We start from the raw sequence: 22349 nt of genomic DNA on the forward strand, positions 1-22349 counted from the left end.
ATTACATATTACAAATCTATTTTATTAAATATACGGATTAAAGTACGAGTACTAAATCTGACCTTTCCTGTACATTCTTCCCATTCAACAGCACGCTTCACTATAACAGATTACACCCAAGACCTCTCAAACAGTTCAGACATTCCTAACCTTACAGTCCAATACTGAACCTAATAAACTGAGCTTAACTTGCAAAAGTGAGAGGTGGTCTGCGGCCCATGCCTGGCGTCTTACCAAGTCGGCCAGCCTGCACAAGGAGTCCGAGAGCTCATCAAAGATGAGCACGGTCTGGGGCCCCGGCGGCGCGGAGCACACGTGGCGCACCAGCTGCTCTGTTTTCCTCAAGGCCTTCTCCTGGGCGACACGGAATCCTTCTGGGGCGCTGAGCTTAGGAACTCCAAACAGGCTCTGAAACCCAAAGAACAGTTCCCACTGATAACTAAAAACATGACCTGGGGGTATTGAATACAAATACTTTCTTCATAAACAAAATCTTGGTTTTCGTTGATGTTTCATATCATCATGACACCTGTCATCACAGGTATCACTTTCACATTCCCCGCGACATTCCACATATATGACACTAAAAATGTTTTAGAATGTAATTTTTTTTCAATTTTTAATATTTTAGAAAAAAACAAAAATAGAATGATAAGCGTTCAAAATGCAGCTTGGTCACTACCATGAAACCTAACTCACAGAGTAGCAAGGATTAAATGATACACGTTTTAAAAAAAACATTTTAACAGTGCCTGGCACACAGAAAGCATTTAACAGATGTCAGCTGTAACCGCCATCACCTTTGTGACCCTGGTCGTGTTCTCTCCCCTCCTTGGCCTAATTTCATCATCAGGCCTGAAGGGATGACAGTATGTGCTGTGTCTCACGGCACGGACACAGGAACGAGGTTAGTAATTTCTCAGGACCCTGCCCGGCACTGAGTGAGGTCCAGGGCACAGTATCAAGCGCTCCACAGAGTATAAAATAGGGACGGTGAGTTGATTTCTGAGCACATATATATTTTAGGAAGATTCAGTAAACAGGCTAAACCAAGTCATAGACTGAAACTGGCAGCAAATTTTATACCTTCCCAAAGCATTTCAACACCTTGATAAAGATAAAAATCACTAATCTGATGGGAAGGAAGGACCGTCTTCTTGTACCGGTTCGACTGCACTTGTTTTGATGCCCAGGAAGGCAGACAGAAACCCCAAACACAGCACATCCCCGGCATGCCAGAAGTGTACCATGTACTTTACACAGGTCCTCTCATGTAAATCACACAATCCTAGAGCACAAACAACTGTCAATCTCCTTTTCACGGATAAGGTAACACTTTCAGAGGTTAAACGAACGTGTCTGTGGTCACTAGCGACCAGTGGGAAAGCCGCAACTTGAACTCGCTGCAAGCATCCCTAAAGCCCACACGTTCTCCACGCTCGTGGACTGCAGCTGGCGTTGGAAAGTCTTGCCTCTGCAGAAGGCCATCTCCGGGGACTGGGAACCCCGCTCTTCACCGTTTTAACCAGCTGCCCAACGCAGCGCCTAACACAGGCGGGAACTCACGAATGAGGCAGATTACCAGGACCAGACCCACTGTGTAGACAGCTTTGCATCAACAGGTGCTTCACGTGGCGATTGCGGGAAATACCAAGAGGTGAAGCGTTCTGGCCTGACAGGGCCCACTGTTTCCGGCGCTCACCCAACAGGTCCAGGCGGCGGCGCCCACCGGGCATCAGCTGGTGCTGACCCACCGGACCCGGAGCCCGGCCCCGAGGCCGCCTGAAGTCTGGAGCTTGCTTTATTTATTTATTTATTTTTTTACATCTTTATTGGAGTATAATTGCTTTACAATGGTGTATTAGCTTCTGCTTTATAACAAAGTGAATCAGCTATACATATACCTGTATCCCTATATTCCCTCTCTCTTGCGTCTCCCTCCCACCCTCCCTATCCCACCCCTCTAGGTGGTCACAAAGCACCGAGCTGATCTCCCTGTGCTATGCGGCTGCTTCCCACTAGCTATCTATTTTATGCTTGGTGGTGTATATATGTCCATGCCACTCTCTCACTTTGTGCCAGCTTCCCCTTCCCCCTCCCCGTGTCCTTAAGTCCATTCTCTAGTAGGTCCGCATCTTTATTCCCATCTTGCCCAAGTCTGGAGCTTTAAATTCAAATAAATCTCTCTTATCCCTGACTGCCTGGCCATCCCCCTTTTTGTAATAACTGTGTCATAGACTTAAACAAAAACGGGGTGATGGTGATCATGTGGTCTGTCCCTGATCTTGAGTCGTATCGTAATACACTTTTCAAGTCAGATCTAACTCCCGTTCATCTTTTTTCTGCTTCGTGAGTTTTGAGAAATGTTCATACTCTCCCTGTTTACTTATTAGATGTTTAATTGACACCTAATTGGAGTGTATGTATTCAGAGTTGTGTCTGCCTCCCTAATATAGGTTTCAAGGTTGTTCTTATTGCTGTGATGTGGCCTATTTATTGGAAATGGAGCTATTTATTGCATTGAGGTTTACAATGGACTTGTTTAAAATTTTTAAAAATATATTTCATTGAATCCTGTATATGCAAAATATTTTTACTTAAACATGTAATCAATATAAAAATGACCATTGAGGCATTTTACATTAAAATTTTTTTGGTGTCTATTTAAAATTTAAATTGAGATATAATTGATACATAATATTATATTAGTTTCAGGCATACAACATAATGACTTAAAATTTGTATATACTGTGAAATGATCACCACAGTAAGTCTACTGAATGTCCATCACACACCAAAGTCACAAATTTTTTCATCTTATGATGAGAACTTTTAAGATCTCTCTTAGCAACTTTCAGATATAGAGTACGGTATTATTAGCTAGAGTCACCATGCTGCAGATTATATCCTCGGGACTTAACTTATTTTATAACTGGAAGTTTGTACCAAAACCGAATTGTTTTAAGTGTACTCTTAACTACTGTTTACCGTCTCATTTACTGTCAACTTACTGTTGCTTTTCCCTCTCCAGAGAGGCAGAAACACTCCAGATGTCTTCCAGGAGTTACCAAGTTTCTGTCCCAATGTCCAAAAGAAACACCAATTGCATCCCGGACACAACCTCCAATGACCTGAAGACGTTTACTGGAGGAGCCGTGTTAAGTTTTCATAACATCTGCTATCGAGTAACAGTGAAGAGTGGCTTTCTACTTCGTCGGAAAACAGTTGAGAAAGAAATACTAAAGAATGTCAAGTATGTGCATGAACTTTTATTTAAATAGGTTCGTTGACATGCGGTGAACCTGGCAGGTTTTGCTTATTGCAGATAAAGGTGTACAAGTCTATACCGATATACAGACACATGCTTTCATTTCATTTGGCTAAACTAGCAGTGAAACAGTTGGATCACATGTTAGGTGTATGTAAAAGTAAGACAACTATAGCTTAGCTTAAGTTATGCTGTTGAAGTCCAAAGTGATAAGAGAATTTAGGATCCAAATTAATATACTTATTCATATTTTAGAATCCAAGTCAACATAAAACTATGATTTTTATTCTCCTCCTCCAGTAACTAATTCATCACATGGTGGTGGAGCGGGCTGTAGAGTGGGGAGAGAAATGGGCATTCAGATAGAATCTACTGGGTCCCAGGTATCTCTCTTTCCTATATTATAGCCTTTAGGGTTTTCATGTTTTTCTGATTTCCAGAGAATTGAGCTGGATTCTACCTCTCTGTGGAGTAGGGAGTGAATCTAGGTTTGCTTAGGTAGCGTGGCCTATGTGTTTTGTTAATTTTTTTTGTTTAATTGGGGAAATAATTATTCCTAGACAAAGGAAGCAACTTTTTCGGCTTTCCAAGCCTGGAGGAGTGGTTTTATAAGAGCCCTTTGGCCAGGTATGGCTACAAACCTATATGGAATCAGCCATTTCTCATATCATCTAGATGCATTATATGGGACTGTGGTCTTTTCTGTTACTGGCAGCCAGCTGCTTCCAGAGGGCTGGGAGATGACAAATAGGGGAGAAAATTTTTGGATGTGGGTGGGGAAGAAACAATGGGGAGCTGAGACTGGGTTGCTGGAAGCCAGGTGCTGTGTAGAATGAGATAGTATTTTCTCCGTGCAGTAACAGACTGCCATGCCTGCTTCCTTGATGCTTTCTTGCGTAAAGAAACCCTGAGTATGAGAATAAGGAGAGGAATGGTAGATGAAAAGCTTCTATCTTTTGCCACATGCCTAGACTGGAGTCAACTGACCTTTCTGAAAAGCTGACAGGTTTTTGTGGAGCATACTAATCAAGTAAAATGCTGGTCACTTCAGATTTTGTGCTGATAAGTGGAAGGTAACAGACGATTTGAGTATGTGCAGGTTGAATAAATTTAAAATATATGCTGCTCCAGGGTTCGTTTACCTTGCTTATGTTTTAAAGCTAGTAATTAGTAACTTGATACAGTAACAGTGTCGTCCGCTGAAGGCTTCGTAATGTTTTTATGGTTCAGTGGTGTGTGTTTCAGCAACAGATGAGTTCACCCTTACATGCATTCCTAGGTTCATAAAAACTCAGTCAAGTCTTGTAATCCTTTCAAATTTTACAGTTAAAAGGATACCAGGGGTCGTTTTTCTTGCTTACTCACATTTCTGATTTAGGCAGTAATGTTTCTTATCTTTTCCCCCATCTGCGGGCTTCAACTAAGTAGAGTTTCTGGGATGGGGAAAAGGGTGCTCTCATTTATCTTTTATTTTTAATTAATTAATTAATTAATTAATTAATTTTTGGCTGTGTTGGGTCTTCATTGCTGCGCGGGGGCTACTCTTTGTTATGGTGTGCGGGCTGCTCACCGCAGTGGCTTCTCTTGTTGTGGAGCATGGGCTCTAGGCACACGGGCTTCAGTAGTTGTGGCTCACGGGCTCTAGAGAACAGGCTCAGTAGTTGTGACGCATGGGCTCTAGAGTGCAGGCTCAATAGTTATGGCTCACGGGCTTAGTTGCTCCGCAGCATGTGGGAATCTTCCCAGACCAGGACTCGAACCCGTGTCCCTTGCATTGGCAGGCGGATTCTTAACCACTGCGCCACCAGGGAAGCCCTGTCTTCTTTTTGATTCATGTTTGATAACGCCATCAGCATTCAAAATAATAACTGTGGGGTTTCCCTGGTGGTCCAGTGGTCAAGACTCTGTGCTTCCACCGCAGGGGTTTCGGGTTCGGTCCCTGGTCGGGGAATTAAGATCCTGCGTGATGAGCAGTGTGGCCAAAAACAAACAAATGCTCATAAATTGTTAATTATTTTTAAAAAATAGTAACTGTATTCCAGAAAAGCTGATGAGAATCTTGCTTTTTGTTTTTCCTTTGGACATTTTATAATCTCATTTGTAGAATGAATGTAGCATCTCATTTCCCTCTATGGGGGAAGAAGCTAGAACAAAATCTGACTATGAGAATTCATAAGGGCGAGGTTTTGCTCCCTTATAAAAACTTCCTGTTATGCTTCGTTTGTCTCCATACCCAGCAGTTGAACTTTTTCTCACCAAAGCTGAAGATTTATAGAAAAAATGATCCATTCCAGTAGATGTGTGGATATCTTGACCTCTTCAGGGAAACTCATTATACTCTTTGGGGATTTTTTTAATTAATAATTTATCGTGAGATAATTTCAGATGTAAGCCTCGCAGGAACCTAACCCATTCACCTGTCAACATTTCACTGCATTTGTTCATCACTCTGTTGCTTTATATACCCATTGTCGTCAACGTTTTTCTGAACCAGGTGAGAGCCAGCTGTCCGTACGGTGCTCCAGTATTCCTGACTCCTCCAGTGCCTATTGTCTAGAAATAGGGACCCTCTCTTACATAGCCACTCAGTCATTGTCTGGGAGCAGCTCAGGGGAAGTGTAGCTTCGTGATGAGTGCGGTGGTGGGTCCTGTGAGCCCTTGGTCGGCCATGCTCTGCACAGAGCTGGCTGATCGTCACATGGTGTCTCTGCAGTCTCATCCAAGCTGGCTTATTTCTGTCCCACCCCCTAATCTCGGTCACCTGGTCATGTTGGTGTCTACCAGGCTTCTTTGCCATAATGGCACCATTTTCCCCTTTGTAAGTGATAAACATTGAGAGGAGAGATACTATGACATTATTCCGAAATCCCATTTCTCATTAAACTTCAACTGACCAGCTTGAGCTGCCATTGATGAGCCCTGCCTGAATCAGCAGGAACAATCTGATCTGGTAGTTAGTTGTTCACTATTTACCAGAAGGTGATTTTCTGTTTTCATCCATCTCTTCTATATGTATTAGTTTGCATGCTAATAAAAGGAAAAACTTTATTCATCATCTCTGTGTTCATTTATTTATATCAGTATAGACCCATGGATTTGTATTTTATTCAATAGCCTTCAACAGTAGTGGATTACTGTCATTATTTATCTTTTTTTCTTAAACTTATTTTATTTTATTTATTTATCTTTGGCTGCGTTGGGTCTTCATTACCGCACACAGGCTTTCTCTAGTTGTGGCGAGCGGGGGCTACTCTTCGTTGCGGTGCATGGGATTCTCATTGTGGTGGCTTCTCTTGTTGCGGAGCACGGGCTCTAGGCACGCGGGCTTCAGTAGTTGTGGCTCGTGGGCTCTAGAGCGCAGGCTCAGGAGTTGTGGCGCACGGGCTTAGTTGCTCCGCGGCATGTGGGATCTTCCCGGACCAGGGCTCGAACCCGTGTCCCGTGCATTGACAGGAGGATTCTTAACCACTGCGCCACCAGGGAAGTCCTGTCATTATTCATCTTGATCTTTCTCTTGTTCCTGACTTGGTCAGTGGGAGACTTTCAAGGTAGGTTCTGTATTTTGTTTTGTGTTTTAACTGATTCTTTTGACACATACTCTCATTCTTTGAATATTTTGTCGGCACAGCAAGAATTTTCGGACTCACTGTGTACTCACCCTGCGTCAGACCTGGGATCAGCTGATGTTCCTTTGTGTGGAGGATGGTATTTACAAACCAAGATCTGGGTGTTGGGAATGTTTGTTGCTATTAGGATCTTATAGCTTCTAGGCTTTCTCGGTGGACAGACCTAGGTAGGTACTGACTATATGTATGTTTCAATATACGCACATGTGTGCTTATACACATATCTAAAACTTTCTGTATCTGTGTATGTAGATGAAAACCCATGACTTCTCATTAATACGTCCTCCAATTTATATCTAACACTCCAAGGTTCTTTCCACATTTCCATGTTTGTAAAACATCTTCTCAAAAAGTAAAGAACCTGGTTCTCGTTGTCTTTAATGTACTCATTGGTTTCCTCAGTCAGTCTTCTCATTCCTCAGTATACGCAGTCTCCTGCCCTTCCACCTGTTTCCTCTCCTCCTCCTACCTCCCTTTGCAGCCTGTGTTCTTGGGTGCTGGCATTGCTGCACCTCTACCCACTTTCATCACCTTCGCACTAAGAAGGGAAGCGGAAGTCTGATAGAAATGATGGACGTATTTGAACGTAAAATAACGAGTAGGGAATGTCACTAAGTTTTCTTTCTAGTCAGACTGTACCTATTTTCCATACACTTTTCCTACTTCTTAACATTTGTTTTTACTGAAAACATTTCTTTTGGTTTTCCTATAAGTAATTGTCATTTATGGAAATGTTGAGACTCACTTATTCAACAATTGTCCAGTGCCTATGGGGTGCTTGACCTTGTGCAAGATGCTAGTGACACAGATATGGCCTCTGTCCTGAGAAACCGTCTAGTCTAATGGGGGATTCAGACAACTAGAGTACCTCGCTGTGTCATTCTACTGTGATAGAAGGGTTAGGAGACACAGTGGACATCCCTAACCCTAAATCAGAGATTCAGGGGTGTGGGGAGAGAGAAGGTGAAGATTGTGTGCACGAGTGTGTGTGTGTGTGTAGGGGACAGTAGGGTAGGGTAGGGAGAGGCCATGCTCCAAGCATTGGGAATGGCATTGACTGCTCCTTTATAAACCGAGACCAAAGGATGAATCATTATCCACTAAAAAAGTAATACTTGTGACGTGACTCCTTTAGCTAGGTTTCACTTCGTGTGTCCAGTATTCAGGGGTCTTCCCTTGTAGACCACTGTGCTACATACTTTTGGGCGGAGGCTTAACACAAGATGACATAACTCTTGTTGGCAGGGTTTTACAGTCTAGCGAGGGGGACTTTGCTGCGTATAAATGCTATAAAGCAGTGTATAAGGGTGGGAAATCGGTTTTGAGGGATGATAGTAGGACGGGGGGTAGGGTGGGGAGACAAGGGAATTGTAGACCATCGACTGCTTTTTCTGTGAAGGGCCTGGCCTGATGGTAGATATCTTCAGCTTTATGGGCCATCCATCTGTGTTACAACTACTCATCCCTGTCGTTGTAGCATGAAAGCAGCCACAGACAATAACGCAAATGAAGGAGTATAGCTCTGTTCCAGTAACACTTTGTTTATGAAAACAGAAGACAGGTGACCAGCTGTCGTTTGCTGATCCCTGGTCTTGAATGTAAATTCCACAAGGGCTAGGACTTCGTTTTATTCTCAGCTCAGTCTCATGTCCTAGAAGAGTAATCTTGTTATACATAGTAGACATGAGATAACTGTGTTTAATGAATGAAGGGAGAATTAGCCGCTGCTCCAAACTGGAACTGTTGCAGCTGTAATTCTACACTGCTGTCATTTTCTGTCATGCTAGGGCTTAGTGCCAAAGTAAACCCAACTGAGGGACCTGTAAAATTCTTTGTCTTAGAACGTTTACATTCAGTTTGGGATTAGTTATTTCGGATTGCTTGGTCTCGATTTGAGGAGATATTTCTAAAACCTGGAAAGGTTTTCTGACGGCAGAGTTTTAGTGAATAACAAGCTTGTATCTCGTGATTTTAGAAGCTGTTACTAGATAGCTACTGATAAAGAAAGTGCATCAAGAGCTATTGATAGATGCATCTTGAAAGTTCACCCAGCCATTAGCATGTCTTTTTTACATCTGTGGGGAAAGTCACTGAAAGAATAAGAGATTTTTCTGTTTTACACCTTGTTCCTGGTTTACCTAATTCATTTATTTTTGTTCAGTGTTTCAGCTAATGAGCAACGCGAAAGGTACATGTCACCCTAGCACCAGCCATTTCACAGTTGTGATGATGCAAACACAATAGTCAGTAAGTGCTGAGGTCCTCCTGGATGGAAGCACCGGGGGTACTTTGTAAAGTTCGTCACTTACAACAATTGTGTAATCATAGAATTGGCGTCTGTGAAAATCATGATCTGGGAATGGAATAGCCTTTGGCTTTGGACCATCCACTTGGAATAGATACCATTTTCTCTGTGGAATAAATTTTGATTTACCTACCAGTTCCAAAGAGAGATTGGATTTAGTCACCAGGGTTTTGAAAGGGCTTTTCAGGCCTCTATTTCATCACGCCTACATAACTGCGGAGGCCTTGCCCTTAATTTTCCTTTCTCCAGTCCATCCTCCTTAGTCATTCTACTGGCTACCGTTAGGATAAGTATTTGCTTTCTTCTTGAGACTCAACACAGTCAAAACTGCCTTAATTTTTTCTACCTTCTGCTTTCTTATTTTATTTTACTTTATTTTTGCGGTATGCAGGCCTCTCACTGCTGTGGCCTCTCCCGTTGCGGAGCACAGGCTCCGGACACGCAGGCTCAGCGGCCATGGCTCACGGGCCCAGCCGCTCCGCGGCATGTGGGATCTTCCCGGACCGGGGCACGAACCCGTGTCCCCTGCATCGGCAGGCGGACTCTCAACCGCTGCGCCACCAGGGAAGCCCAGCCCTTCTGCTTTCTATCTGAATTTTCACCACCCTCAAACATCTGCTTAGTCTGTTTGGAAGCGTGCTGTGTGTACACCATGTCTATATATCCTTAAAGGTTGTCTCCTTTAGAAAGTGGCATCTACCACTTCTAAACGGAGAATTTTCCAGTCCACTTATCTCATACTTTACAAGGAAGAAGACGATATATCTTGAGAGTGTATGTTTTACTTTTCTAATTTGATTAAGAATTTTGTGAGGGGTAAGACTTGGTGATATTTTCTTTTTAACCCCCTGAGGTGCTTTATTCCAGCCATTGAATTTCTATTTCAGATATACTGTTTCTTTGTCTGACTAGATTTGTACAGTGAGAACACTTCTACTGGTGATTCTAGAAGTCCATTGACTTACTAACTGTGTAGACCGAGGTAGCAAGTCAGGTGACATGAAGATACTAGTCATCTGGTGTCACTCAGAACTTGTTAATGCACTTTACACCGTGAAAGAGGAGTAAGTGTAGCAGAGATGCTTCACCAGAGTCAGTTACATCAGGGAACCAGTGTGGAGAATAAGGGAGGGGAATTTAGAGGGACCCAAGTCATTTTTCTTATAAGTCCTGACTTGTGGTTAACATTCTTTGTGTGCAAGATTTTTGTTAATCGACGTTTCGGTTTCTTTTTCCTTTAACGGTTGATTTGTGGGGTTTTTTTTCCCCTGTCTATAATTTTATCAGCCTTCATTGAGTGTATTAAATGCAAACCCTAAATTAATAGAACTGGTTGTAAAGTGGTCCAATAACTTGATATCTTTCTGTATTTACAGTGGGATCATGAAACCTGGTCTCAATGCCATTCTGGGACCCACAGGTGGAGGCAAATCTTCGTGAGTATAACAGTATAAGTAAGATTTTTCTTTGTAGTTTTAGTGTGTGGTTTTTAATAAATTGGATTATGGTTGCCATAAATATTATGTCAGTTTCAGGTGTACTACATAGTGGTTTTTTTACATCTTTATTGGAGTATAATTGCTTTACAATGGTGTGTTAGTTTCTGCTTTATAACAAAGTGAATCAGTTATACATATACATATATCCCCATATCTCTTCCCCCTTGCATCTCCCTCCCTCCCACCCTCCCTATCCCACCCCTCCAGGTGGTCACAAAGCACCGAGCTGATCTCCCTGTGCTATGCGGCTGCTTCCCACTAGCTATCTATTTTACGTTTGGTAGTGTATATATGTCCATGCCACTCTCTCACTTCATCCCAGCTTACCCTTTCCCCTCCCCATATCCTCAAGTCCGTTCTCTAGTAGGTCTGTGTCTTTATTCCTGTCTTACCCCTAGGTTCTTCATGACATTTTTTTAAAAAATTCCATATATATCTGTTAGCATCCAGTATTAGTCTTTCTCTTTCTGACTTACTTCACTCTGTATGACAGACTCTAGGTCCATCCACCTCACTACAAATAACTCAATTTCGTTTCTTTTTATGGCTGAGTAATATTCCATTGTATATATGTGCCACATCTTCTTTATCCATTCATCTGATGATGGACACTTAGGTTGTTTCCATCTCCTGGCTATTGTAAATAATGCTGCAATGAACATTTTGGTACATGACTCTTTTTGAATTATGGTTTTCTCAGGGTATATGCCCAGTAGTGGGATTGCTGGGTCATATGGTAGTTCTATCTGTAGTTTTTTAAGGAACCTCCATACTGTTCTCCACAGTGGCTGTACCAGTTCACATTCCCACCAGCAGTGCAAGAGTGTTCCCTTTTCTCCACACCCTCTCCAGCATTTATTGTTTGTAGATTTTTTGATGATGGCCATTCTGACTGGTGTGAGATGATATCTCATTGTACTTTTGATTTGCATTTCTCTGATGATTAATGATGTTGAGCATTCTTTCATGTGTTTGTTGGCAGTCTGTATATCTTCTTTGGAGAAATGTCTATTTACGTCTTCTGCCCATTTTTGGATTGGGTTGTTTGTTTTTTTGGTATTGATCTGCATGAGCTGCTTGTAAATTTTGGAGATTAATCCTTTTCGACATTTGACGTTTGCATTCCTTATGAATGATCACCATGATAAGTCTAGACATCTGTCCCCATATAAAGTTATTACAATATTATTGGCCCTGTTCCTTATGCTGTATGTTACATCCCCATGGCTTATTTATTTTATAACTGGAGATTTGTACCTCTTAAATCTCCTTCACCTATTCTTTTCTTTTTTAATTTTATTTATTTATTTTTGGCTACGTTGGGTCTTCGTTGCTGTGCTCGGGCTTTCTCTAGTTGCATCGAGCCGGGGCTACTCTTCATGGCGGTGTGCGGGCTTCTCATTGCAGTAACTTCTTTTGTTGCAGAGCACGGGCTCTAGGCGCGCGGGCTTCAGTAGTTGTGGCTCGCGGGCTCAGTAGTTGTGGCTCGCGGGCTCTAGAGCGCAGGCTCAGTAGCTGTGGCACACAGGCTTAGTTGCTCCACGGCATGTGGGATCTTCCCGGACCAGGGCTCAAACCCTTGTCCCCTGCATTGGCAGGCGGATTCTTAACCACTGCACCACCAGGGAAGCCCCCCACCTCCAGTTTTAGTGTGCTTTTAAAGATCACTCTTATGTGAGCAGGTATTTCTTGAACATTTTCTGCATGTCTTGTCTGGTTCTAGTTGCTGTGGATAATGTGCAGTTGTGCTAGTTTGGGGTTCTGTCCTAAGGGCCAGGAAGGTCTTACTAGGTCAGCTTTACTAAGAGGACATGATAAGGTGATTGGCATATAGCTGTCAGCTATGAGTTGAGCTATGGAGAGGAAAAGGAAGGGGATACAATTGAAAGTCGGGACATGGAGCCAAAGACATCAGTGAAGGCTTGTGTCTTAGACAAAGGAGCACGTTACCTGCCTTGGCACGCCAGAGGTCAGACAGCCTGGAGGGCAGTTTGGGTAGTCTGTGCTGGATCAGCCAGCAGTGCTTTGCTTTCATGGTTTTGGGCTTTATTGTAGCATATAGTAAAAAAGAAGGAAGGTGAGATTCAAAATATAGCTATATGTTTAGTTGAACCATATAACTTCTTGGTCAGTTAATTTTCGAACTTGAGCAAAATTTGGATTCAGATTAGCTGAGAGGTAAAGCCTGAGTTGGAGGGAATAAATAACGATAACATATGTCTTTTTATAGGTTGTTAGATGTCTTAGCTGCAAGGAAGGATCCACATGGGTTATCTGGAGATGTTTTGATCAACGGAGCACCTCGACCTGCCAATTTTAAATGTAACTCAGGTTACGTGGTACAAGTAAGTATTTGTGGATTTGCATTTTAGATTTCTTCTGTTTCTGTATTGGCAAGTGCCTTGGCTAATGGTTGAGTGTGCTTCCAGTTGACTACGGGACATACTCGTAGAAACAACTTCTCTTCACACCAGCTTTTCATGATCTCCTGTAAAATTCAGGACAGTGTTAAATGAAAAGTCAGGGAGAATCTGGAATATGATCCTTGTGAGGGCAATGATATCAATTCTTGTTATCATATCATTTCTAAAAAACATTACTGTTCTACTTTTTTCCTTTACCTTCACCTCTCTCCTTCACCTAGCTTAGAACAGTGTTGTGGCAAATCCTGGTATCAAGCAGTGTAGAAATGTTTGCTAGTAATGATCACAATTACCTGTGTTCTCTTTGGGTGTTCAGGTAGGGAATGAAAATGATTTCATCAGGCTTTGCAGCTGTTAGGTGGAGTTAGTTGTAACTTGTATAATTGCAAGTATAATTCATTATTAGCTAGAACTTACCTTGGGTATGTTATTTTTGTGGGTAAGTTACATATACCAAAGAGTGAGGGTATTAGAAAAGACCTGCTATGTCTTGTTAAAACGCCATTTTGCTTTAAGGATGATGTCGTGATGGGAACTCTGACAGTGAGAGAAAATTTACAGTTCTCAGCAGCTCTTCGGCTTCCAACGACTATGACAAATCCTGAAAAAAATGAACGGATTAACATGGTCATTCAAGAGTTAGGTCTGGATAAAGTGGCAGATTCCAAGGTAATGTGGAAAATGTGTCATAGCCCGCAAATCGGACTCACCTGTGTGGATAGTATAACTTGTTCAGAAGTTTTCTATAATATGTATAGTAAAGAGTGGCTGCTTTCTGTAACCATGAGAAAAGTGACTACTTACTTAATATGAAGATGGAAGTTAACCAGGTTAAAAAACCTAAAAATGATTGAATCCTGGAAATGAAGTGTGGCAGTGTGGTCCAGTATGTGGAAGTGTTCTTTGCAAAGAACACATGGCCCTTTCTGTGTGATTACAGCCCTCGGTCTTCTCCCACCCTGATTGTTTGTCACGTCTCATTCCATGTCTTCACGCTAACTTTCCTTCTCTCTATTTTCTTTTCCCCTTTTAGCTGTCCTTCTTCTGTTCCTCAAGGGGACTTTGTTCCATTGCCTTTGAGAGGTACATTTCTGGAATTGGTACATGATGAAAATCCAAGGGTTCCTGCTCTGTATGTTTCACTTTGCTGCAGTTTGGCTTCCAGGGTTATATCCAGTCAAATTAGGGTTTATTTCTAATTTGTGTGGCATCCAAGTTGTTTTTCTAGAGCCTTTCTTTTGGCACTTTTGGCTTCCCTTCCTCCCTCCCTCCCTCACTGTCCCTCCCCCTTTCTTCTGCCAGTATTTACTTACAGACTGTTATGTGCTGGGCTCTTTTAGATTTTTGAGATAAAAGTCGTGGGCAAGAGAGAAAAGTAACTCCCTTTGTGGGTTATACAGGATCGGGAAGAAGAAATGAAATGAACGAGTGAACTTTACAGTCGGCGACTAGGTATGAAAGCTTTGCTGGGAAAACACCTGAAGCTTTCCGTGAAGATGAGCTTTTTAGATTGTGATGGCCCTAGTCTAGTCCCCCCGTGATATCCTTTACGTAGACGTAACAAAGAATGGGGGTATCCTGCTGGCTGCTGTTTCATACGATACTTTCTGACATATTTTGCTGTAGTTTGTTTGGAAAAATAACTCTGAGATGCCACCAGTTTCCACTAAATTCTTCCTGTAAGCGACTGGGTTTTCCTTTGTGTTATAGCTCTGCTTATTGCTTGATTTTCTTCCCAATAAGGTATTTACCATTCTTTACCCTTAGGTAAAAGTTCTCTACCAACAGGCAGTTATCGCCCTAAGTTCCTTGCGTGGATTTCCAGAGAAAAATAAGCTGAAGGGAGTTGTTGACTTAGAATGTATTTATCTAATTCATTGAAGTACTTCATTTAAACTTTTTTACTTTTTATGAAATTTTAAGCATAACAAATGTAGAGAGTATAGTCTGATTACTCAGTTGTTACGGAGTCCAAGCTCGAACAGCTTGCTGCGTGACATCAGTAAATTGAGAGATGAGTTGTTGGGACAAGGAATAGCGACTTTATTTGGAAAGCCAGCAGACCAAGAGGATGGTGGACTCTTGTCCCAAAGAACCATCTTACCTAAGTTAGAATTCAGGCTTCTTTTATACTAAAAGGGGAGGGAGTTGGTTGGTTGGTTGCTGTTGCAGACTTCTTCCCGTTGGAATCCTTTGTTCTTGCAGCTGTCCATGTGGATCTGGTCACAATGTTCCCATAAACGTCCAACAAGACAAATGTTATTCTCTGCCCTGTAACTTTTTATCTCTGTGTAAATGGAAAAGTGGTACACCTTGAAAGGTCAGAGCCTTGACAGTGGGCTATCCTGTATATTTCAGGCTCTAGGCAACATTCTTTCATAAAGGGTGCAGAGCCAGCATGACTAAGCACGGGCAGCAGAGCACAAAGGTTAGAGCTAAAGGAATAGATTCAACATGGAGTCAGGTTTGTTTTTCTCTGTTACATAGTGATGATATGATTGTAGTATACTTAATATAATGGCACAATTACTAATAACATTTACCTAGATTTCCCAGTTGTTAATCTTTTCCCATAATGACTTCAGCTTCTTTTCTCTGAAGTATTTTAAAGAAAGTTGTAAATTTCATGACATTTCACTCTTGAATACTGATTTTGCGTCTTAAAAAAAAAGATATTTACCTACATTACCACAATACCGTTATCAACTAACAGAATTGACGGTGTATTAATCTCAGCTCTGTGGAGCCATATTCACTCACATTTCCCCATGTCGCCTCCAGAATGTCTGGCACAGCTCAGTTGTTAGAGGGTCCAGTCAAGGGCATGAACAGCACTTACTTACTATCTCTTTGAAGACTCTTAATATAAGGATTATTTCCTATCTCCTTTCTCCCCCAAAACCTTTCTGGTCCCCTACCACACAGGGACACTGACTAGTTGAAAGGCCCAGCCAGTTACCCTGTAGAATAGTCTACCTTCTGAATTTGTCTGAAAGAATGAGCCGGGAATTCTGCGGCAAGTTAGGGTACGGGAGGGCTCAATTTGGTAAACCTCATGGTGATTTAAGAGATGCTAATGTGGTGTGATAGAAAGTGAACTTTCCTAGCTGCCCAGCTGCACTGAGGACTTTGGGTGGGGCGGGGGCAGGGAAGGGGGCGTCAGGAGGCTGTAAGAAAGACTAACAAATTATAGATGCTTTCAGCAGCTTTTCTACTCCTGTCTTCAGCTCCCGTTTTGGTCTGTGGCTTCACTCTGTCAGGGCCATATTTTTTAGTGTTCTGGCTTAACTGCCTTAAGATGAAATATATGGCTTGATGAGAAACATATAGAACTGTTAAAAGCATGGGTTTCATATCAGGCTTAGCCACTTACCAGCTCTGACCTGAGCCTCAGTTTACTCTTCAAATTAAAGAGAAACCTACCTCTTTGCCCACATAGTCGTTTATTTGCTGTTCAGAATAAATGAGGATAATGAGATAAAGTGCCTCTTATAGGGTTGGCACATACATGTCGGGAGCTCAACAAACGATAATGGCTGTGGGTTTTATTGTTAATAACAATAATATCTGTGTTTTAGGTGGGAACTCAGTTTATCCGTGGTGTGTCTGGAGGAGAAAGAAAAAGGACTAGTATTGCAATGGAGCTTATTACTGATCCCTCCATCTTGTTCCTGGATGAGCCCACAACTGGCTTAGATTCCAGCACAGCAAATGCTGTCCTTTTGCTTCTGAAGAGGTAAACGCTAGGGGAACATTATTCTTTCATTCATCCAATATATGGTGACCTACTGTGTACCAGGTGTTATTCTTGGTGCAAGGGACTCAGCAGTAAGTGCCACAGACAAAAATTTCTTCCTTCTTTGTTGGAGGGAAACAGTCAATGAACAAATGGAAGTGTTGTATGAAAAATGAAGCAGGCTAAGAGAGTAGCAAAAGATGGCTGTGGTGGGATAGAGGTGCTGTATCACATATAGGATGGTCAGGGAAGACCTCAACGAGGTGACGCTTGAGTTGGGAGCAAGGGAGCGAGACCTGGATATATGGGAGAAGAGAGTTCTAGTGGAAGGGAACAGCTGTGGCCCTGCGGCAGAGCGTGCCTGCTGATGTGTTTGGAACCCAGTGACCTCAGGAGGGGTGGGGACTCTTATTGATGACTTTGCTCAAGCTGCCATAACCTAGTACCGCAGACTGGGTGGTTAGCTTAAAACAGAAGTTTAGTTTTTCAAATTTTTGGAGGCTATATGTCTAAGATCAGGGAGTTGGCAGGATTGTTTCTTCTGAGGCCTCTCTCCTTGGCTTGTAGATAGCTGTCTTCTCTCTGTGTCCTTACTGTATCTTCCCGTGGTGTGTCTGTGTCCCAGTCTCCTCTTCCTTTAAGGACACTGGTCCTTATTGGATTGTGGCACCCACATGACCTTATTTAACCAAAATTACCTCTTTAAAGACCCTATCTCCAAATACAGTTATATTCTGAAGTGCTGGGGGTTAGGACTTCAACATGAATTTTGGGGACACACAGTTCAGTCCATAACAGTTAGAACAGGACATGAGATGGAATTGAGTGGGTGGCAGATTATATAGACTGTAGGCTGCTATAAGAGCTATGGTTTTTAATGTCTCTAGGGGACATGGGAAGCTTTCAGAGAGTTTTAGAATGGAGGACTGGCAACTGTCTGGAGAAAAGGCTGTATAATTGGGCAAGGGTGAGTGGCAGCAGTCTGGTCAGGAGGCTGTTTGTATTAGCTCGTTTGAGGGCACCCTCAGCTACTTCTATTCCACTCTGTATTGAAATGATTGGTCTGTTGGCCTGTCATCTTTGAGGCAGAACAAACTTTCTTGGCTAGCATATAGTAAGTGCTTAGAAAATGCTTGAATTGATGTGATTCTTCTCATAAAGTGTTTTCAATAATACCAGATTTTGAATAGTGATTTTGGCCTTTGTTTCTTCTACCCATAAGTAGTAACTCCTGTATAAAGATAGGAGTTACTGTCTTTTGGCCACGGTATTAGACCAGGGATCAACTCCCAGCCCTGCTCCTTCTAACAGTGACACTTGGAGCCATTGCTTAATTCTCTAAGCCTTATCTGATATAGAACAGTAATAATTATTATTGGTACTGCCTCATAACAATATTGTGTAAATTTAGATGAGGTCATCTATAAAGTATTTAGCAAAGATCTAGTCAGTACTCAGTAATGTTAATTGTATTATTAGGGCAGAAGAATGAAAACCAGTTCCTAAAGAGCCAGAAGTCTTAAATGATCAATGAGGATGGGGCATATGACCATTGTTTTAATATTTAGTTCATAATAAGTTTTAAAACTTGAGTGTACTTACAAATTACCTGGGTGCTAGTTAAAAATAGGGTTCCATAGACCCAATAGGTCTGAGTAGACTGTCCAGGGATCTGTATTTTTTTTTTTTTGCGGTACGCGGGCCTCTCACTGTTGTGGCCTCTCCCATTGCGGAGCACAGGCTCCGGATGCACACGCTCAGTGGCCATGGCTCACGGGCGCAGCTGCTCCGCAGCATGTGGGATCTTCCCGGACCGGGGCACGAACCTGTGTCCCCTGCATCGGCAGGCGGACTCTCAACCACTGCGCCACCAGGGAAGCCCAGGGATCTGTATTTTTAATTAATATTCTGATTGATTCTAGACTACCCATGGAACACCCTTTAGAAACTGTAGTGTTACATGAAAGCACTGCATTTACATTCTCTACCTATCAGACAGATAATATGAGATGAGAATTTAGTAAGAGAAAATCAAGTTGGAAGAGGAACAAATGATCTAAAGGCAGGAATAATAAAATACGTTGCCAAGAAACGCAAGTTTCAGATGTTTAATGACTCGTTATCTCCTCACTTTTAATTCAGGATGTCTAAACAAGGACGGACAATCATCTTCTCCATTCATCAGCCTCGTTATTCCATCTTCAAGTTGTTTGATAGCCTTACCTTGTTGGCCTCAGGAAGATTAATGTTCCACGGGCCTGCTCAGGAGGCCTTGGGTTACTTTGCATCCACTGGTATGGTTGACTTCTTTATGAAGTAAGATCCTTCATTAATAGTATCCTAAAGGAGAACAAAGGGGTCACCTGGAGTGCTGTTTCATCTTTGAGTAGATACACCATGGTTTCCACTACTCCGAAACATCTTCAGTTAGTTTAGTGCTAGTTCTTCACTCTGCAGTGCCAGCTTGTTGTTTAGGTATCTTTTTCTGTCCTGTTTGAGTGTGTGTGTGAGTGTGAGTGTGTGTGTATTTCTGCTGGGTCTGTATCTGTTCTCCTTCTCAGTTCTGGTGACCTTTCCCTAACAGTTCAATAAATAGATTGGTCTCATAGCCGGTTATCTGTCAGTTGAATATTCTTGGAAAGGCCTCATGTCCCTACAGTATTTGTCTTCTTGACCATGATAGAGATTAGGCTTTATCATGTTTTTCCCTTACATGGGATGTTGATCCACCTTGATTGGGGGTTCGTGGAGATGCTACTTAATTTTCTAGTAACATTAGGTTGCGGATTTAGCGTGTGTGTGAATTACCTGTCGATATAATGGCTAGTCGTAAGTCTGACTTCAACGGGCCAACATTCTGATGGCTCTGGACTGCCCGGTTCTGTTTAAATGGAAATATGTCATTTTTTGGTGACTTATGCAACGTGCTTCATCTTAGAGATCCTTGGACATGATTATAGATGATGCTCCATGAACTCAGATATAGTTTTAAGTATTTGCTAACCACATTTTAAAATGTTTTGGTTTAATCTCTATCATTTAAAACTAAGAAGCCTTGCATGGGTCTAGGGAGTTTAGGGGGGCTGAACCTAAGGATCAGACTACAGGCCAAGCTGAGTTCAGATAATCGTGTCGCTTCTGAGTCTGAGCTCACGCTGCTTGCTGCACGACAGGCCGGTATAGCAGGAGATGAGTTGTTGGGACAGGGAATAGAGACTTTATTCGGAAAGCCAGCAGACCGAGAAGGTGGTGGACTACTGTCCCAAAGAACTATCTTCCCCATGTTAGAATTCAGGCTTCTTTTATACTAAAAGGGAAGGGGGTGTGGCTGGTTGTTGAAAACTTCTCAGTGTCGGAATCCTCTGTTCTTGCAGCTGTCCATGTAGGTCTGGTCGTGGTGTTCCTGTAAACCTCCAACAAGACAAACGTTATTCTCTGTTCTGCAACTTTTTATCTCTATATGAATGGAAAAGTGTTCCACCTTTAAAGATCAGACCCTTGAGAATGGGCTATCCTGAATATTTCAGGCTATAGGCAACATTCTTAACTTGTAGCAGAAGCAATAGAATACAAAGGTTAAAGTAAAAGAAACAGATCCAATATGGAGTCAGATTTGCTCTTCCCTATTACAGTGCCACAGGAAGTCAAGGTAAGCATTCAGCTGTGCTGTACCAGCCACATTCTCTTGAGAATGATGTTCTGGTGATTTGTTCTCTATATTGGAATTACAGGAGCATAGCAGAGGCCCATTTGGACCTGAGTTTAATAGGGGCAAAAGCAATCATTGCTAAAGTGGGTACTGGCATTCTAGCAGTCCCCAGGTGAACTTGGAGAGCAGAACATACCCCAGGCCTCTCCCAAACACAGTCCTGCTCTGCCTTAGCTGGCTTTAAGGAACATTAGTTCTTCTATAGCTTTTTTTTTTCTTCTTGGACTTATATCTAGGTTTCTGAAGAAGCTCTGATTAGCACCAGAGCATTTTGATAACTGTTTCAGGTCTCCTGCATTGTAATGCGTAAGGACCAATCACTAACAGAAGACTTGCTAAGAGTCCAAGGTTGGTTTGGAGTGTGCTGTTTTGTGAAGAGTCAGAAAACTGTTGAAATACTGTGCGATTAAAAGGAAGCGGTAAATTAGTGAGGGGAGAAGAGAGAAGAAAAGAGGGAGAAATTGTTAGATCCTGTCTCTCCCAGCAACGCCTCCCTCACCCACTGAGTCTTCATTTCCCAAGACTGTCACGTTTGTGTACCTGAGTCACCTTCTCTTGCAGGTTACCACTGTGAGCCCTACAATAACCCTGCAGACTTCTTCCTGGACGTCATTAATGGAGACTCCTGTGCTGTGGTGTTAAACAGAGAAGACACAGACGGTGAAGGTAAGCAGATGTGTTGAGAGTCACAGATTATTGCCTAATTGAGTTGGATGAAGCTTAGCCACGTGGTACCTCACTAAAACATGGCTGTGTGAATTTACATCAGCGCTGTCCTCTGATACTGGTTGTCCCAGTTTGTTTGGCTGCTGTAACAAAAATACCATAGACTGGGTGGTTTAAACAATAAACATGTATTTCTCACAGTGCCGGAGGCTGGAAGTCCAAGATCAAGGTGCCAGCAGATTCGGTGTCTGTTGAGGACCTGCTGCCTGGTTCATAGATGAGCGACCATATTATTGCCTCCTCATGTGGTGGGAGTGCGGAGGGAGCCCTCTGGGGCCTCTTTCATAAGGGTACTAATCCCACTCCTGAGGGGTCCACCCTCATGACCTAATCATCCCTCAAAGGCCTTGCCTTCAGATACCATCACATGGGGATTGGGTTTCAGCATTTGAAGTTTGGGGGCACACAGACATTCAATCTCATAGCATCAGTCAACACAGATTTTGTTGTCTGTGAGAGTGCTGTTTTTGATTTAATCTGTAAATGAGCATTTATAGGATGGTGTCAGTTCTAAGGGCAGTTCCCATTTTTTAAAAAGCGCCCATTGTTTACATAGTGGCCCCTTGGTATCCATGGGGGATTGGTTTCAGAACTCCCCCCTGCCCCCCTCCGCAGATAACAGAATCCAAGTGTGCTCAGGTCCCTTACAGTAGGCCCTCCCTATCCCCTGGGTTCAACGTCTGTGGATACCGAGGGCCAACTGCATAGTGTTTTGAAATAAGAAACTTGACAGTTTATGCATTTGCACATTGTAAAAAGGGAAGACCAGGTTTTTTATTAGGAATTATAACTCCATATGGTGAGAAGTCTATTTTAAAAGATTTAGGGTCCAAATGTCATAATTAGGAAAAGATCAGTGAGTTGGCTGTATCCGTAAGTTGACGGAAGTAGGCCAATTTACTCTGTTTTTCTACTTTGTAAAGCAGTGACAGCTCTCATAACTTTTTATACTCAAGCTTTAGAATTAAGGTACTAGGGAAGACTCTAAGAAAGGGGTTACAGAAAAATGGACTAAATCAGCTGTTATTTTGTTAAGAATGTTTCCCTTCTTTATCCA

At 42.4% G+C, this 22349-nt stretch overlaps 1 protein-coding gene across 14 annotated transcripts in view; it reads left to right on the forward strand.

The window, feature by feature from the left end:
- Nucleotides 1-22349, forward strand: part of ABCG2 (ATP binding cassette subfamily G member 2 (JR blood group)) — a 121315-nt gene that overhangs the window by 80384 nt on the left and 18582 nt on the right. For 11 of the 14 annotated variants that reach the window (XM_067736992.1, XM_067736991.1, XM_067737001.1 and 8 more), the window contains 7 exons: nucleotides 3032-3253; nucleotides 10576-10635; nucleotides 12929-13043; nucleotides 13638-13790; nucleotides 16700-16857; nucleotides 19000-19151; nucleotides 21128-21232. In XM_067736992.1, coding sequence (XP_067593093.1) covers nucleotides 3051-3253; nucleotides 10576-10635; nucleotides 12929-13043; nucleotides 13638-13790; nucleotides 16700-16857; nucleotides 19000-19151; nucleotides 21128-21232 — 946 coding nt within the window. In that variant the 5' untranslated portion in view covers nucleotides 3032-3050. Of the gene's footprint in view, nucleotides 1-3028; nucleotides 3254-10575; nucleotides 10636-12928; nucleotides 13044-13637; nucleotides 13791-16699; nucleotides 16858-18999; nucleotides 19152-21127; nucleotides 21233-22349 lie in introns of all 14 variants that reach the window. The other 3 variants (XR_010943201.1, XM_067736993.1, XM_067736990.1) reach the window with 1 other exon arrangement.

This window comes from Pseudorca crassidens, chromosome 4 (assembly GCF_039906515.1).
Source record: "Pseudorca crassidens isolate mPseCra1 chromosome 4, mPseCra1.hap1, whole genome shotgun sequence".
Lineage (NCBI taxonomy): Eukaryota > Metazoa > Chordata > Mammalia > Artiodactyla > Delphinidae > Pseudorca > Pseudorca crassidens.